Source organism: Aotus nancymaae, unplaced genomic scaffold (genome assembly GCF_030222135.1).
Source record: "Aotus nancymaae isolate 86718 unplaced genomic scaffold, 86718_ANA_hifiasm-v0.15.2.pri h1tg000007l, whole genome shotgun sequence".
NCBI lineage: Eukaryota > Metazoa > Chordata > Mammalia > Primates > Aotidae > Aotus > Aotus nancymaae.
Window position 1 is genome coordinate 55,184,326 of NW_026988418.1, and position 16,384 is coordinate 55,200,709.

The following is a 16,384-nucleotide window of genomic DNA, read 5'->3' on the forward strand; positions in this document are numbered from 1 at the left end:
ATTTTGGGCTGACCGAAAAGCATGTGAGGTCTGGAGGTAAGAAGTGTATTCTGTAGCATTTAATGAAAGACATTTAGCAAGAGTGCATAAAGGAGAAAACTTGAGATGAAACAGTTTCTCAGTGTGTCGTTTGAATACAGAGTATACTGTCAAAATCTAAGAATTCAAGAATCATTTTAATATATCTTTATATTTTACTAGTCATAACAGTATATACATATATTTAAATATGGACAAGACACTGTTTAGTAGTTTAGAAAGTGATTTATAAGGATTGCAGATCCCTTGCAATAACTCCACAGCCCATAGCTTAGGAACAACTGAGGTAACTCATTCGGTTTTGTCCATTACATTGAAGGGGCTTTTTGTAAACTCATGTCTAGAATGTATTTGCCATGTTTTAATCACAAGTAGATATTTTCTCAGGGTCCAGTGCAGGGAAGTACAGTAAGATCCTGATTGTGTTCTGGAACATAGGAAAGACTGCCTTCTTCATAGCAACAACACAAATCTGTTAACACTGTGTGCCCCTCCCCAGTCTTTCAAGTGATGATTGAAGAAACGAGGTGCTCCGCTCAGCCTTTGAGTTCTGATAAATGAGCCTAGACTGTAAACTGGAAGATAAGGATGTTTGCAAAGTTCTTGTATAAATAAAGCATGGTTTCTCATTGCAGTGGTTACTGATTTCATAGTCTCCAGTGAAGATGAATGATGCTGTGAATCAGCAGCTTTAAAGTTTGTACCACTTCAGCTTCATTTTGATTGGGTTTATTAAAATCAGCGTACACTTTGCTTTATTCAGATGAGGTGGTGAAAAACATGAACACATGTAAACTAAGTGAGGTGGAGTTTCAGAGGTAATTCCCACCCTCACAATTCCCCGTGAAGTTCTTTTCCTGTGGGAAACTTTTAATTTGGAAGCATGCAACCTAATGTGGGAACCAAGATTAACATTTTCTGAAATACTTCTACAAGAAAAGCAGAAATGGTCTGTCCAGGAAGCTGAATTTACATAGTAGAAAAATGAGCTGCCCTGCAGTATTTGGTAGTCTTTGTGTATTAGTTGTGATAAAAGTGTTTGTGTGTGTGTGTGTGTGTGTGAGAGAGAGAGAGAGAGAGAGAGATTGTATACTTGTCTTTGTTTCCTTCATATACAACTAGTAAGGCTCTTTTCTAGGAGATGCTTGAGATGAAACAATTTCAGTGTGTTGTTTCCCTTGTCTAGGGCCTTCTACACTAGAAAAAGAAAAAAAACTACACTAGAAAAGTGTGTTTTACCACAAACAGCCCAGTTCTGAACACTAATCTATACACAAATACTTTTTTTTACAAGTTTGTTTTGTTTTTCTTTCTTGCTGAGTAAGCTATAGCATATTCTTTTATTTTCAGGGAAGGAGGATGAGAGTAGAGTGGGAATGGCAAGACTAGTCAGTATGACAGAGCTTCTTCCCTTTTCTTCCCCTCTTTACCAGGAAGTTAACGAGAAGTCTTCATGCATGTTTTTAAAGCAAAGTCGGTATAACCTAGTTAGTTACCTTTACACAAAGTGACAGAATTAAAAAGTTGATGAGCCCATCAGACATCAGCCTGAAAAGAGGGAGACCAGTGAGGCTAGACCAATAGGTGGGTTGGGCCTCCTGAATGCCAGCCTAGAAGTTTAGACTTGATTCTGTAGGCTCCGGTGTACCTACGAGTTTGTAGTCAGAGCCTTGGGAATTGACTGTTACATAGGAACTTTCACTGGTTACAGCTAGCCTTGGCTGTTAGCAATTATTTTTATCTACTTTAACAGGGAGGACAGAGAAGGGGGGCAGGAAACTAAGCTGGCATTATGGTCACAGGAAAGAACAGACTGAATCAGGAGCCTTTCAAACTGCAGACCTTTGTTACTGACCGATGCTTAATTTGGTTTCTGGGTTTTGTTAGTTTTTTCCCCTGCCCTTACCTCATTTACCTTAACGACAGCTCCCCCCTCTAGAGCTCAGCTAGGGCAGGCTGCCACTGCAGATTGGGGGGCCGAGAGGCCCAGTGTAAGAAGAAAGTGGGTTGAAAGCAGAGTTCTGTTTAAAGAATTTTCTCCTGGAAACTAGCCCAGAGGGAGTAAAGAGGAGCTTTAATGAGGAGCAGCTGCAGTGCCGTCGCAACCCACATGAGACATTTTTTTCCCCTTCGTTCCACATTCTGTATAGTTTTTTAAAAATCATGATTTTGAAATAGCTGTTTTGCAAAGCACGCCTCTCTTTTTCTTCTTGTATGTGGTGGGATTTTGCTTTGTTGTTGTTGTTGTTTTTAATGGCCAAATCCTTGTTAAAAAAAAAAAAAAAAAAAAAAGCTAACGACAGAGCTGCAGCAAAGCCCTGGATGCAATTTGGACTCGCCCTGCTGATACAGAACACTCGGTGGAGAAAACAAGGGGAGAGAACACTGGCTTTTATTTGGAAAAGGGGCTTATTTCCTGCTCAGACTTCAGTCATCTTGGAGCTGACACAAGCTGCTACACTGTTTTAAGCTTTTCTCTAGACGAGTGGCTATTCACTTAGGAAACGCGAAAGAACAAATTTTTTCTGTCCTGTATTACTAGGGAGACTGATCCTGAACTGCAGCCATTGCCAGATAGATTGGAATTGCTATTCAGATCCCAGCTTCGTTGAAATCTGTAAAGTGGCTACATGTAAACTAATCCAGGCTGCTAGTGAGATGTGAGAGTTGGGGTCTGGTTTTCACCTGCTTAAGTGAGAGGGAGCTGTAGGGGTATCCTTTCAAATGGAATGTTTTCTGGTTCCATTAGGAGGAATCCCTTGTTTTTTTTCTCTTTTATTCCTTTGTTTACTTTTCTGCACCCAACCCCATGTGTATGTTTGAACAGTAATAATGAAAATGTGAACCTCTTAATGTCAGAAGTGACCCCCTCTTTTTTTTTTGAGATGGGGGTCTCATCATGTTGCCTATATTGCCCAGGCTGGTCTCAAACTTCTGTTCTAGCAATCTGCTCACCTTGGCCTCTCAATGTGAGCCACCATGCCCGGCCGAGACTTTTAAAGAAAAAGTCATAAATATATCTGTATGAACCTGGTAAGTATTCAGATTAGTTTATGGAGTTTAAAATGGAAAAATGCTCCCCAAATCTTTCTCTGTATTCACAACCTCATCTGTGAAGTATGTTCTTGCAGAGTTCCAAGGCTAAAGAAGAGTGAATAGAAGGAAGTCACTGAGAGACTTTGAAGAGACAATTATGAAAATAATTGATAAATTCCCTACAGGAGGGAAACATTCATATAGTTTTGGGGATGAAAGACATCTGTTAGATTTTTGTGGTTAATTTTTAGAATATACACCTTTAGTTCAAGTGGTAGACTAGTTTCCATATCGTGTACTGGGTAGCTTAATAGAATTATAGATTCGTGAAGAATGTTGGGTGTTTAGCCATGTTTTTAGCCTCTAACCAAATTCAACTTTATCCATCTCAAGAAGAGAGCTATATAAACCCTTGTTTTCAAGTAGAGAATCTTACTTTGCACCAGGACTAACAGGGTATATGTTGTCCTTATACTATAGTTGAACAGGGATTTGCAAGTTGAAAGATCTCCTGCCTTAGGACAAAAGGGTCTGTTATTTCTGACTGTCTTGCCTGTTACTTCCCTTTCCTCCCATGTCCATAATGCTGCTTAGCTTCCTGGGATGTGAAGGATAATTCTGTACCTCAAGATGACTATTAGGTTGTTTTGGCCTGTTATTCTAGCAGATGGATCACAGAATAGAGTTGGATTTTGTAGAATATTTGAGAGACTGACTTTATTCATCACGTGAAATTTGGCCTGCTTTGAAACTAGTGCTTGGTGGAGTTTAGATACTCAGGTATTCAGGCGACCTATGCCAAGGGTTCAAGACAAGCTCTTCCCCACAAAAACTATCTAGATGGGAGTTTGAGAAAGGTACAGCAAAGACATAACAATGGCTTAAATAAAGAATTGTACTGGTAGAGACAATGTAGTGCATGACATGGCACTGCATCTACTGTTGGAAGGATCAGAGATAGGTGGGATGGTTTGGAGAAGGCTTGCTGTAGGACAGGTTTACAGCAGAAGGGTGGAAGGAAGGAACGAACATAAGTTGGAGATATACCAGAAGGGAAGCATGGTATTTCTCACTGGAAATTAAAAAGAAGTTTTCAGTATCGGGGATAGTAGACAAAATTGTGTCTACTATCAAGTTATAGATTACTAAAGAGTAAGATGGTTAGGTAGTTGGAATGGGACAGACAAGCAGACCAGAGATTGTAAAGAACTTGGATTTGAAAGCCTTGATATTAATACAGTTGCTAGTTTCTGAGCAGAAGAATGACATCAAAATTATGCTTAAGAAGGATTATTCTTTTAGTCATATGCTTAGGTTCAGCAAAGAATTTCCAGACTGTCCTTAGGGAGCGGGAGAAATATGGATAGTATGCTGGTCTATTTAGGGAGTTAGAGTTAATTGAATAGGTGCTAGTCTTGGGGCAAGACTTAGTCATACACTTTCAGTTAAGTGCTATTTCATTGCAAGTTCTAGATAAAGATAGGGATATATTTGTAAAACTGGGGGTAATTGCTAGATTCACAGATAACCAACTTTGGGTACATCAGTTAGCTTTGGTGTCCTTATCAGTGCTATAGGGGTTCAGACCATTTGGTTTCTGAGGTATAGGTTATTTGCTGAAATTCTGTGATTATATGAGTATAATGTAAAAATTGTCTCAATCAAGGAAACTTGGAGTAGAGATTTCAATATGATGAAATTAAGAGGAATAAATGACAGTTCCAATTATTGGGTTCAAAAAACATGTGCTACAAGTATAAGGTGAGAAAAATAGGGCACAATAGTAGTTCATGTGAAATAAGGCTCTGAAAGTTTTAGCTGAGTGTGTATTCCATAGCACATAGTAGTATTTTGTGGGTTATAAACAAGTGTGTACTGCTTTAGGCTAAAATAGTAAAAGCATAGTGTCCAGAGCAGGAGGTCATGGTTCAGCTCTGTGCTGCACTGGTGAGAACACATGTGTTAAGTTTTTTTCCATTTTGAACCTCACTTTTTAAAGAGGGTTTTGATGAACTGGAATCATCCAGTGACAAGGGGGAGGCAGGATAGCCTAGTGTTGAAGCACATGGACTCTAGAGTCTACTTGGGTTTGAATCCTGCCTTTCTTACCTACTAGCTGTGAAATCTTAATCTTTCTAAGCTTCAAGTTCCTCATATATAAAATGGAGATTATAATATAATATATATGACACTGTAGCAAGTAATACAAGAGATAATAGCTATAAAATGCTTAGCAAATTTATAATGCATAGTAAGTACTTAGAAAATATGTTTTCAGTTACTTTGGGTATATACCTGGGAAGGAAGACAGAAAATTTTGGTCATTCTGATTAATATTACTACTATTAAGCATAGAAACACCACTAAAACAGTGAGAAAGCCTGGAAATAACTTTATATTAAGGAATAAGCCAAACCATTGAATCTTGGAAAAAAGAAAACAAAGGGCCCACATAACTATCATCAGATTCTTGAAGGGCTGTGTGTAAGAGAAGTAGAAGGCTTGTTCTTTTTTTGTTCTAGGGGGTAGAGATAACCTAGAAATTGTAGAGAGACACAATTTGTTCTTTTAAAAGTTAAGACATAACTTACATATTATAAAATTTACCCTTTTAAAGTGTATAATTTAGTAGTTTTTAGTATTTCCAGAGTTGTGAGACCATCACCATTATCTAATTTCAAAACATTTTTATCACCCTGAAAGAAACTCTCTACTGCTTAGTAGTTACTATTTCCCTTTCTTTCCAGCTCCTGGCAACGCTAATCTACTTTATATCTCTATGGATTTGCATATTCTGCACATTTCATATAAATGGAATTATATAATATTTGGCCTTTTGTATGTGGCTTCTTTCACTTAGCACGTTTTCAGGGTTCATCTATGTTGTAGCGTGTGTCAGAATGTTATTACTTTTTGTGGCCACATATTTCATTTATGGATATACTACATTTTATTTATCTATTAATCAGCTTATAGACATTTGGGTTGTTTCCACTTTTTGGCTATTATGAATAATGCTGCTATGAACATTTTTATTATGTGGGCATATGTTTTCTGTTATCTTGGGTATATACCTAGGAAAGGAGGCAGAATTTGAAGAATTAAGAAAGAAGGAAAGTTTTCTGACACTGGGATCCACCCACATTGAAGATTGTTCTTTTGTTGAAGTAGTGAGTCAGTAATTTCACTTAACAAATACATAGTGTTTACTATGTGCTGGTTAGTGTTCTAAGTGCTTTACCCTTATTTAAAAATCCTATCAAGTAGGTGCTATTATTAAATCTCTTTTACAAAAGGGAAGTTTAGTACCTTGCCCAAGATTACACATTGAGTAAATGGTGGAGTTGGGATTGAATCCAGGTGGTCTGGTTCAAGTCTGTACTCTTAAGAGCAGGAACAATAATAACTCCAAGCATTTATTAAATTCTTAAGATTAATCGGGCGCCATGGTACACGCTTGTATTCAAGCAGAGGCTGGTGATCATCCTTTAGAAATATTTTAGAAATGATTACTTAATTGGATAGAAATTAAATTTCTTGAATTTCAAGGTTCTGTTATTCCAAGGATGGCTGGAACTGGGGGAAAGGCCAGCAACAATGTCTGGCCTGAGACTTTTAATATGATCAGAATTTGTATCAAAAAGGAAACTGTGAACATGAATGATAAGTATTATAGGAATTCAGTTAACAAGTCTTGTCAGAATGTGGTAATAAATTATATATAACTTAAAGAGATTAAGTTAAATTGTGTGTGGAAGCCTTAGAAAAGTGGAATAATTAAAGTTTCTTGGGAAAATGGTCTCCTTTTTTAAATGTTTAGTTTCAAATAGTGGCGGGACTTATTAGGGTACAGAGATGACTTTTAGAAAACTAAACATATGGGACTGGAGCAGTGTATTTTGGAGTCAGTTACATGAAGGTAGTTGTTTTAAAACCAAGTGAACAACAATAGTAATGAATGCATATGAGGGAAAAGAGCAGTGCAGCCCAGACTTAAACATTAAGGTGGCTATAATAGGTGGGGAAGAAGGAGAAGAGAAATCAGCTATCCAGACTAAGACTTCACTGGGCTTTGAGATGGACAGACGGAGTCATAGAAGCCAAGGTAAAATGATTAAAATGGTGCATGGAGTGGTTAGCAGTTCTCCTGATAGGAGAGAGAATTTCCTTAAGAAGTCTCAGATGAGACCACTAAACTTGACACGGGGAAGTCATTGTTCTTAGAAAACAGTTTCTAAGCAATAATTAGAATTGAAGTTTTGTTGCAGAGGGATAAGTAAGAAGTAGATGGAAAAGAAAGAGAAATATCTGAAATTAGGCTACCGTCATAGAAGGTTAGTTGTGAAAGAAGAATTTAGAAAGGGAAATGGGACTTCATGAAAATGTAGGTTAAAGAGACTTGTATATGTTTTAAGGTAAAAGTGAAGAACTAAGCTGGTGTCCAGCCCTCTAGAACATTTTAAATAGAAATCAAATCTTTATTATATTAATACTAACAGTAGGTCTAGTTTCAAATAAAGCCAATATGTGGTTCTGTACATGGGCTTTAGGAGAGTAAGTCTGTTGTTCCTCATATCTAAGTATTATCCCATTTAGAGGAAAACTCTAAGTCCTTCTTCAAAGTGGCTTAAAGGCCCCAACTGATCCACACAGTTACAGCTCTCATCTATTTTCTGCTGCTCCAGTTCTCCTTGCTGTTCCTCAGACGTGCCAGGGCTGCTCTCTGTGTTATGGCCTTTGCATTTGCTGTTCACTTTCTCTTGACTGTGTTTCCCTAAGATGCCTGCATGATTACTATCACCTTATTCAGGTCTCAACTCAAGTATTGCCTTCTCAGTGAAGGCCTTCTCTGATTTTCCTTTTTTTTTTTTTTTTTTTTTTTTGCATTTTTAGGTTTTGGGGTACATGTGAAGAACATGCAAGATTGTTGCATAGGTGCATACGTGGCAGTGTGATTTGCTTCCTTCCTCCCCTTCACCTATATGTGGCATTTCTCCCCATGCTATCTCTCCCCAACTCCCCACCCCCTGCTGTCCCTCCCCTATTTCCCCCCAACAGACCCCAGTGTGTAGCGCTCCCCTCCCTGTGTCCATGTGTTCTCATTGTTCAACACCCGCCTATGAGTGAGAACATGCGGTGTTTGATTTTGTGTTTTAAACTGAGACACTTCTCTTTACTCACCCCTCGTTCCCATCACCAACTCCATTCCTTCCTGTTTTATTTTTTTTCATAGCACTAACTCTGTCTAACATGCATCTTTTACTTGGTAATTTTGTTTTCTTCTTCCCCTATTAGAATTTAAACTCCATGAGTGCAAGACTTTTTCTAGTACTAGAAAAATGCCTGGTGCATAATAGGCACTTACTAATTGTTGCATGAACGAATGATTTTGAGTTTAATATTCTTTGTGGAAACTAATAGGTTTGATATCCTATCAGAAACTGATTATTATTAATAAGCATATTGGATGGTATTTATAGAATTAAGCTTCATATGTTCTTTACTCAGAGGTTGGCAAACTTTTTCTGTAAAGTGCCAGAGAGTAATTACTTTTGCAGGCTTTGTGGTCTCATTACAGCTACTTGCTCTGTTGTTACAGCGCAAAATCAGCTATAGACAATCTATCAGTGAATGAGCATGGCTGTGTTTCAGTAAGACTATTTATGGACACTGAAATTTGAATTTTATATAATTTTGAAATGTCAGAAAATATCCTTCTTTTGTTTTCTTCTTAAGCATTTAAAAACATAAAAACTATTCTTAGTTCACAGGCCAAACAAAAACAGGCAGTGGTCCAAATTAGACTTGCAAACTATACTTTGCCAATCTCTGCTTTTACTGATTTCTTAAATATATCTTAGTTAAAACTTATTTTTCCATACTTGATAGGGAGCAGCAATGTGAATTAAACTATAGAAACAAATAATTTAGAAATATATCTGTTTAGCTTTAGAAACTTCCATTTTGCTTCATTTTTGTTTTCCTGGGAACTTATATTTCCGTCATATGTTTATGATGCTACCATTTAAATGAGTTTGCATCCTCTTAGCATATGCCACATGATAGTGTTGGGAGTGGTGTAATAGTTCAGGAGCGAAGCTGGGCAAAGCCTACCCAGGTTTAAAAATTTGCCATTATTTAAAAGGTGCATAATTCCCATATGGGAGAATCAAGAGTCATCTAATAATGTCCAGAGGACTGCACTGTGAATGAGCACTGTGTTGCAGTTTTTAACATCATTCACAACACATTTCTTGAATAAGCTGCAAATGCTTTTAATAATATATCTCAGAGTTAATTTTAGCTATGCTACATTGGCACTTTTTGCTCCTCCACTTAAAATAACAAACACAAGAAACTATTCTCAAATCAAGCTGTGATTTGGATAGGGCATTGTATTTTCCTCAGTAAGCACAAAGAAGAGAGAAAAAAGCAAAAATTTTTTTTTAATTGAGATGGAATCTTGCTGTCACGTGGGTTGGAGCACAGTGGTGCAGTCTCGGCTCACTGCAACCTCCGCCTCCCAGGTTCAAGCAGTTCTCATGCCTTAGCCTCCTGAGTAGCTGGGATTTCAAGCGTGCGCCACCACGCCAGGCTAATTTTTGTATTTTTAGTAGAGCCAGGGTTTCACCGTGTTGGCCAGGCTGGTCTGAAATTCCTCACCTCAGGTGATCTGCCCACTTCTACCTCCCAAAGTGCTGGGATTATAGGTGTGACCGTGCTTGGCCCACTTGCAAAACTTTTTAATATTTATAAGTTTTTTTATATACTTGATTTTGTTCAGTTCTCACAATAATCTCATGATGTAGGTGGCCTTATTAACTATTTACAAGGTGAGAGAATGGATAGTCAGTGAGGATAAGTAACTTGTCCAAGGTCACAACACTAGGACTCCAAACAAGACCCTCTGACCTTCTTAGGTACAGACTCCTCATGGTTACCTACATGCCATGTTTGGTTTCAGTGCCGTGAACTTTCTTCACCGCCTATTGGTCTCCAGTTTCACCTATTCATGAAGATGCCCAGAGCCCTAGCTGCTCCTGGCTCTGCCATGCTTCTCTTATGCAGCTCTGGGAGGGGTGAAGAGGCTGTGGCCAGTTACCTCACTACCACCGTAGCTATTCACCAGCCCTGTTTTCTCCTCTAGCCATTTTAGCTACTATGCAATTCTGCGCATGTTCTATCTTAGTTTCTTAATATCTGGCCTGCCTTCTCTTCTCAGTAACTGTGACCCCGGCAGAGCTCACCGTGCCATCAGTGGTTAATGAAAGGTCTTAGATATGACTGTCAAAGACAAAAGCACTCATGACCTCAGTGTTTCAGGTCAGAGTGATTAGGAAAATCAGGACACTAGGGCTTGGGCACAGGAAGAGCTGGTTTTTGAGGGGGAAATTTCGAGTTTGGTTTAAATGTGTAATCTTTGAGGTGATGGTGGAACAGCCTACTAGATTCAGTTTTTTAGTCCCTGAAAGCTAAAACAAGGAATATGAATCACATATTTGGGGCACCAGCCAAATAGCAGCATTTATAGTTAGAATCAAAGTCTTTGTGTTTCTTAATTTAAATGCTTCTCAGAGATTCCATTTAAAAAACTTGGTTATGAAAATGGAGACTTACCATGCCTTTTTGATATTGTTCAGAGAAAATTTTCATAAATATTATACACAGTTTGAAATGGTTGTGCATCTCATGAATCAAGGGGTGGCATATAAAAAGGTTTCTCAGTGCCCTGATGTGGAAAATATTATAGATTATTATTCTTCAGTTGTTTCCCTCCTTTACTTTGGTGTTTATATGGTATCTTAGATATTTTATGTTATTTTAATTCTATTTTGTGCCTTTTTATTTGGTTAAAAAATGCCTACTACTTAAATATTAACAGATTTTTAAATATCCCTTTGAACCCTTCCCCATTTCTGTACCTCCTTTCCCTTTTTCTGTTGCGATGTCAAGCACCTGAAGATAACCCAGAAATCTAGGTATAGGCCAATTGATGTTTCAGTGGAAACAAGACAAAGAACTTACTATTTCTCAGTGCTTAATTGAGGAAAAGCACATGGTATCTTACATATTTTAAATTGGAGGGGATAAGAGGGCCAAGTTTATGCATTATCTTGTGGACATCTTAATCCTATCAAATGTCTTAGTCAAAATGAGAAAGATAATTTCAGGAGACAAATAGGAACAATGCTCTAAAAAAGGTGCTATTACACAATCCCAGCCTGTACACACATGAAAAAAAGCTGTAGTGCATTTTGCCTTTGAATAGGGGTCATGTTGACTGGCCATAGCAGACCCTGCTGGACCATACACCTGATATTCTGTCTCCAAGACTCAAAAGGACATAGGAGTATGTGGTTAAGTTCTCTAAGCACTCCTTCTTCTAAAGGGGGGCAGTTTTACAGGTGGAACCTGTGGGTCTCTTGATTCACAAGGTCGTGCTTTCTTGAATGGACTGCATTTCTTACTGTGAGTTCTTGGACTTACAAGAAGTTAGATGTTTTCATGGACTCTTCTCTTCTTCATACAGATGTCCAGAGGGCTTCTTGGGAGAATATTGTCAACATCGAGACCCCTGTGAGAAGAACCGCTGCCAGAATGGTGGGACTTGTGTGGCCCAGGCCATGCTGGGGAAAGCTACGTGCCGATGTGCCTCAGGGTTCACGGGAGAGGACTGCCAGTACTCGACATCTCACCCCTGCTTTGTGTCTCGCCCCTGTCTGAATGGCGGTACATGCCATATGCTCAGCCGGGACACCTATGAGTGCACCTGCCAAGTTGGGTTTACAGGTAACTAATAGAATTAAAGCCTGTGCTTTCCTACCCTCAGCAGATACCTTTATTTAGCATCTTTTAGATCATAGTGTCTGGTCATTAAGAGTACCGCAGCTCTGGTGCACATTTAAATTATGATAAGGGACTGGGATGTTCCATACAACTATCCTTAACTTCCTTTGAGAATTTTAAGGGGCAGAGAAAGAGAAAGAAAAAGGACGAAATAAATACTTTGACTGCTTAAAGTATATATGTCAGGGCCAGGTGCAGTGGCACACACCTGCAATCCCAGCATTTTGGCAGGCCAAGGCGGGAGGACCACTTTAGGCCAGGAGTTTGAGACCAGCCTGGGAAACATGGCAAGACCCCATCTCTACAAAAGACAAGAATACAAATTAAAAAAAATTAGCCGCATATGGTGGTGTGCCCCTGTAGTCCTAATTACTTGGGAGGCTGAAGTGGGAAAATTGCTTGAGGCCAGGAGTTTGAGGCTGCAGTGAGCTATGATTGCACCACTGCACTCCAGCCTGGGTGACAGAGTGAGACTCTGTCTCAAAAAAAAGTATGTATGTTTAGATGGGGAATCAGAGTTACTTCACTAAGAGAAAGAAGTACACTGTCATCAGAGGAAAAGTTGTCGATGTTATTGACTACTTACTTTTAGAAATCTCCCTCCCTAGACATTCAGGGCACTGGCTTTTCTGGTTTTCTGAACCCTGTTCCTTTTGGTTCTTCATTGCCTTGTTCTTATCCATTAAATGTTTGTGGTGCCTGGAGCACTGTTTTGCACCCTCTTTTGAGCCCCGTCATAGCTCTCCCAAGGGAATTTCACTGTCTTTAAATGCCTCCACTGCCACTGTCTTCATCAGTTGCTGATGAATCTCACTGTCACTCCCTTAGCTCCACCCAGCCCTGACATTCAGGCTCATGTTTCTAACTATCCTTTGCATGTTCTCCTTGAAGATATTCTACAGGTGCCTTCAGCTCACCATGTTGATAGAAATATGTAACAATACTCTACACCCCAAATAGCCAAGCTGGAAACTCCCTGTTGCTTGTTCTTACCTCACTTCAACTCAGTCACCCAACCTAACCTCTGAATTGCTTCTCACCTGTCTATTCCTCCTGTGTCCTCTGCTGCCCTGTAGTTGAGGGCCATGTTATCTCTCATCTGGACTTCTGAAGTAGTTTCTGAATAGGTTTCCTTGCCTTTATTCTCTCCCCATCTCATTCCCCCATGATATTGCTACATCTTTAATTATAAATGCAAATATTCTAACAATCTCACCTGCTTACAATGTCTAATGTTTTTTCATTATCCACAGAATAAACCAAGAACTCTTGTACATGGCTTCCATAGCTCTTTACAACCTAAGCTTTACATCTTTTTGTAGCCTGACCTCCCGGCAAGCATCTAGGCCTGGTCACACCAAATTCTCCTCATTTCCTGAAAATGTCATACTTGTCATTGCCTCTGTACAGTTACATATCCTTTTGCCTGGAATGCCCTTTTCTAAAATTGGTGATTGTCCAATGTTATTTAAAACTGTGTCTTAGTGACCTCTTCATGATTTCTTGAGGCAATTGGCCTCTAAGTTTTATTATTTTTATGCATCACATTTTGTGGTAATTTTTTTACACATCTCTCACCTGAATAGATTGTGGGTTTTTCTAGGTGGGTCTAAGCTTTATTCAAAAATGTTTATTAAATTAGAAAAGGAGAAACCTTCTTCATTTTTCTCCTGCTTTAAGCTCTAAACCAAGAGTTCCATGAATGCAATAAGCAAAAAAATGAAAAATGTGCTCAGAAAACTATACTGAATCAGTTAGTGTAGCGAACACTGTTATATTAATTTTTCATTGCATTAGTCAGGGTTCTCTAGAGGTATAGAACTAATGGAATATATGTGTGTGTGTGTCTGTGTGTGTGTGTATGTGTGTATATATACATACATATATATATATATAGAGAGAGAGAGTGCAGAGTTTAAGTATTAACCCACATGATCATAAGATCCCACAGTAGGTTGTCTGTCTGCAGGCTGAGGAGCAAAGAGAACCAGTCTGAGTTCCAAAACCGAAAAACTTGGGGTTTGATATTTGAGGGCAGGAAGCATCCAGCACGGGAGAGAGATGTAGGCTGAGAGCCTAGGCCAGTCTCACTTTGTCATATTTTTCTGCCTGCTTTATATTTGCTGACAGCTGATTTGATAGTGCCCATCCAGATTAAGGGTGAGTCTGTCTTCCCAAGCCCACTGACTCAAATGTTAATAACTTTTGGCAACACCATCACAGACACACCCAAGATCAATACTTTGTATCCTTCAATTCAATCAAGTTGACACTCAGTTTTAACCATTACAAGTCTGCCCTTTGTCAATTTGAACCCATACACATCTCCTGAGATCATACATAATCTTCAAATAACGACAATAGTAAGGTCATAATTATGCCTAACATAGTACAGCTATTCTTCATACAACCAGAAATGCACCAATCCCGAACCAAAATACTTACATAAAGTTAACAATATTTAAATGCTGATGTGAAGTCAATAAATCTTACGTCATGTGATAAAGAAGAAAGGAAATAAAATGAAGATATTTTCTTAGTACAAGTGTATACATGCATAGACATGTTTTTAACAAAAGAAGGAGGGAAGTACTCAGGACAATTACAATACTTCTTTCTGCAGCTGGTCATGTGGTAGTAGCTGGTATTGATGACTACCTTCTTCTACTACCCATTCTGTATTCCCTTTGCCTTCAGCAAGCACCTCAGCAGTCATGGTATTTTTCCTGGTGGAGAGGCCCAAACCTTCATTTCTGAGGGATTGGGCTGTTGTAATTTCCCATTGACTTTAATCACAGGGCATGGTAATACTAAGACGCCCTAATGGATCTCCTGTATTCTATGTATACTCTTCCTTAACTCCATTGTGGAGTAGTAGACTGATTTCATCTTGATAGCCTGGGTTAGTCACCCCAGCCAACACTGTAACTCTCTTCTTCTTAGCTTGTTGACTTAAAGGTAGGAGGAACCCAAAGTGTCCTGGTGGCAACCTTAACTTCCAGTTTAATGGAATCGTTGTTGTGTCTCCTGGTGGCAGCGTTCCTCCCTCTGGAACTAAGACGTGTAGGGCAGCAGAACTTAATGTCGCACGAACAGGAAGCAAAAATTTTGCTATTGGATCACTAGGGGCAATGGTGAGTGGTGCCACGTCCACTTCCACCCCTTGATTCCTGGACCTATAAATCCTGGCTATGGGAGGAACAGTACTATATATTGGATGCTGATTCAGAGCATACACAGCCTTCTTGAGAACTTTGCCCCAGCCCTGCAAAGTATTGTCACCTAGTTGGCGTTGTAATTGTGACTGCAAAAGGCCATTCCATCATTTTGTCAATCCAGCTGCTTCGGGATGATCGGAAACATGGTAAGACCAGTGAATTCCATGAGCATGAGCCCACTGCTACACTTTTTTAGCTTTGAAGTGAGTGCCTTGGTCAGAGGCAATGGTGTGTGGAATACCATGATGGTGGATAAGGCATTCTTTGAGTCTGCATCTGGTAGTCTTGGAAGAAGCATTGCATGCAGGATAGGCAAACACATATCTGGAGTAGGTGTTTATTCCATTGAGGACAAACCTCTTCCCTTTCCATGATGGAAGAAGTCCAATATAATCAACCTGTCACCAGGTAGCTGACTGATCACCCTGAGGAATAGTGCCATATTAGGAGCTCAGTGTTGGGTTCTGCTGCTGACAAATTGGGCACTCAGCAGTGGCATTAGCCAGGTAAGCTTTCCACTGGCCTATCTCACCTTCCACACTGGGAAGGTGGAGCATGAGCACACGTGTTAGGACCGGAAAGATGGTGAACTATGCCTCGGCAGGGCGAAGGTAGGTAGTGATCCTGATGTGCAAATTGGTCATCTGACCTGGTTATAGGGGCCAAATATTAATCCAACCATTTAGTAATTGGTTCCCTCTGAAGTTTCTCTCTGGATAGCTGGCACTCTCACAAAAACCCCACTTTCAGTACCAATTTACTGTATTGGTCCATTTTCACACTGCTGATAAAACAGAGGTTTAATTGGACTTACAGTTCCCCATGGCTGGGGAGGCCTCAGAACTATGGTGGGAGGCAAAATGCACTTCTTACTTGGTGGTGGCAGGAGAAAATTAGGATGAAGCAAAAGTGGAAACCCCTGATACATCCATCACATCTCATGAGACTTATTCCCTATCACCAGAATAGCATGGGAAAGACCAGCTCCCTTAATTCAGTTACCTCCCCCTGAGTCTCTCCCATAACATGTGGGAGTTCTGGGAGATTCAATTCAAATTGAGGTTAAGGTGGGGATGCAGCCAAACCACATCATTCGTCGAAACGTGTTGGTGGGAATAGAGGGTAGTTATGATGATCCATTATCTCCGTCGTGACTGTGATAGCATTGATGATGTAAGTCATTGAAAATATTTGGTGGTTATAAGAATAATTTCTTACCGATTGTCAGTTTTGAGTTGTTTTGC

The 16,384-nt window shown here is 39.4% G+C and overlaps 1 protein-coding gene across 2 annotated transcripts in view; it reads left to right on the forward strand.

Moving 5' to 3' along the window:
• The window catches only part of NOTCH2 (notch receptor 2), a 159,410-nt gene that overhangs the window by 53,520 nt on the left and 89,506 nt on the right, over positions 1–16,384 (forward strand). For both annotated transcript variants that reach the window (XM_012458827.3, XM_064372641.1), the window contains exon 3: positions 11,606–11,865. In XM_012458827.3, the coding sequence (XP_012314250.2) occupies positions 11,606–11,865 (260 nt within the window). The remainder of the gene's footprint in view (positions 1–11,605; positions 11,866–16,384) is intronic.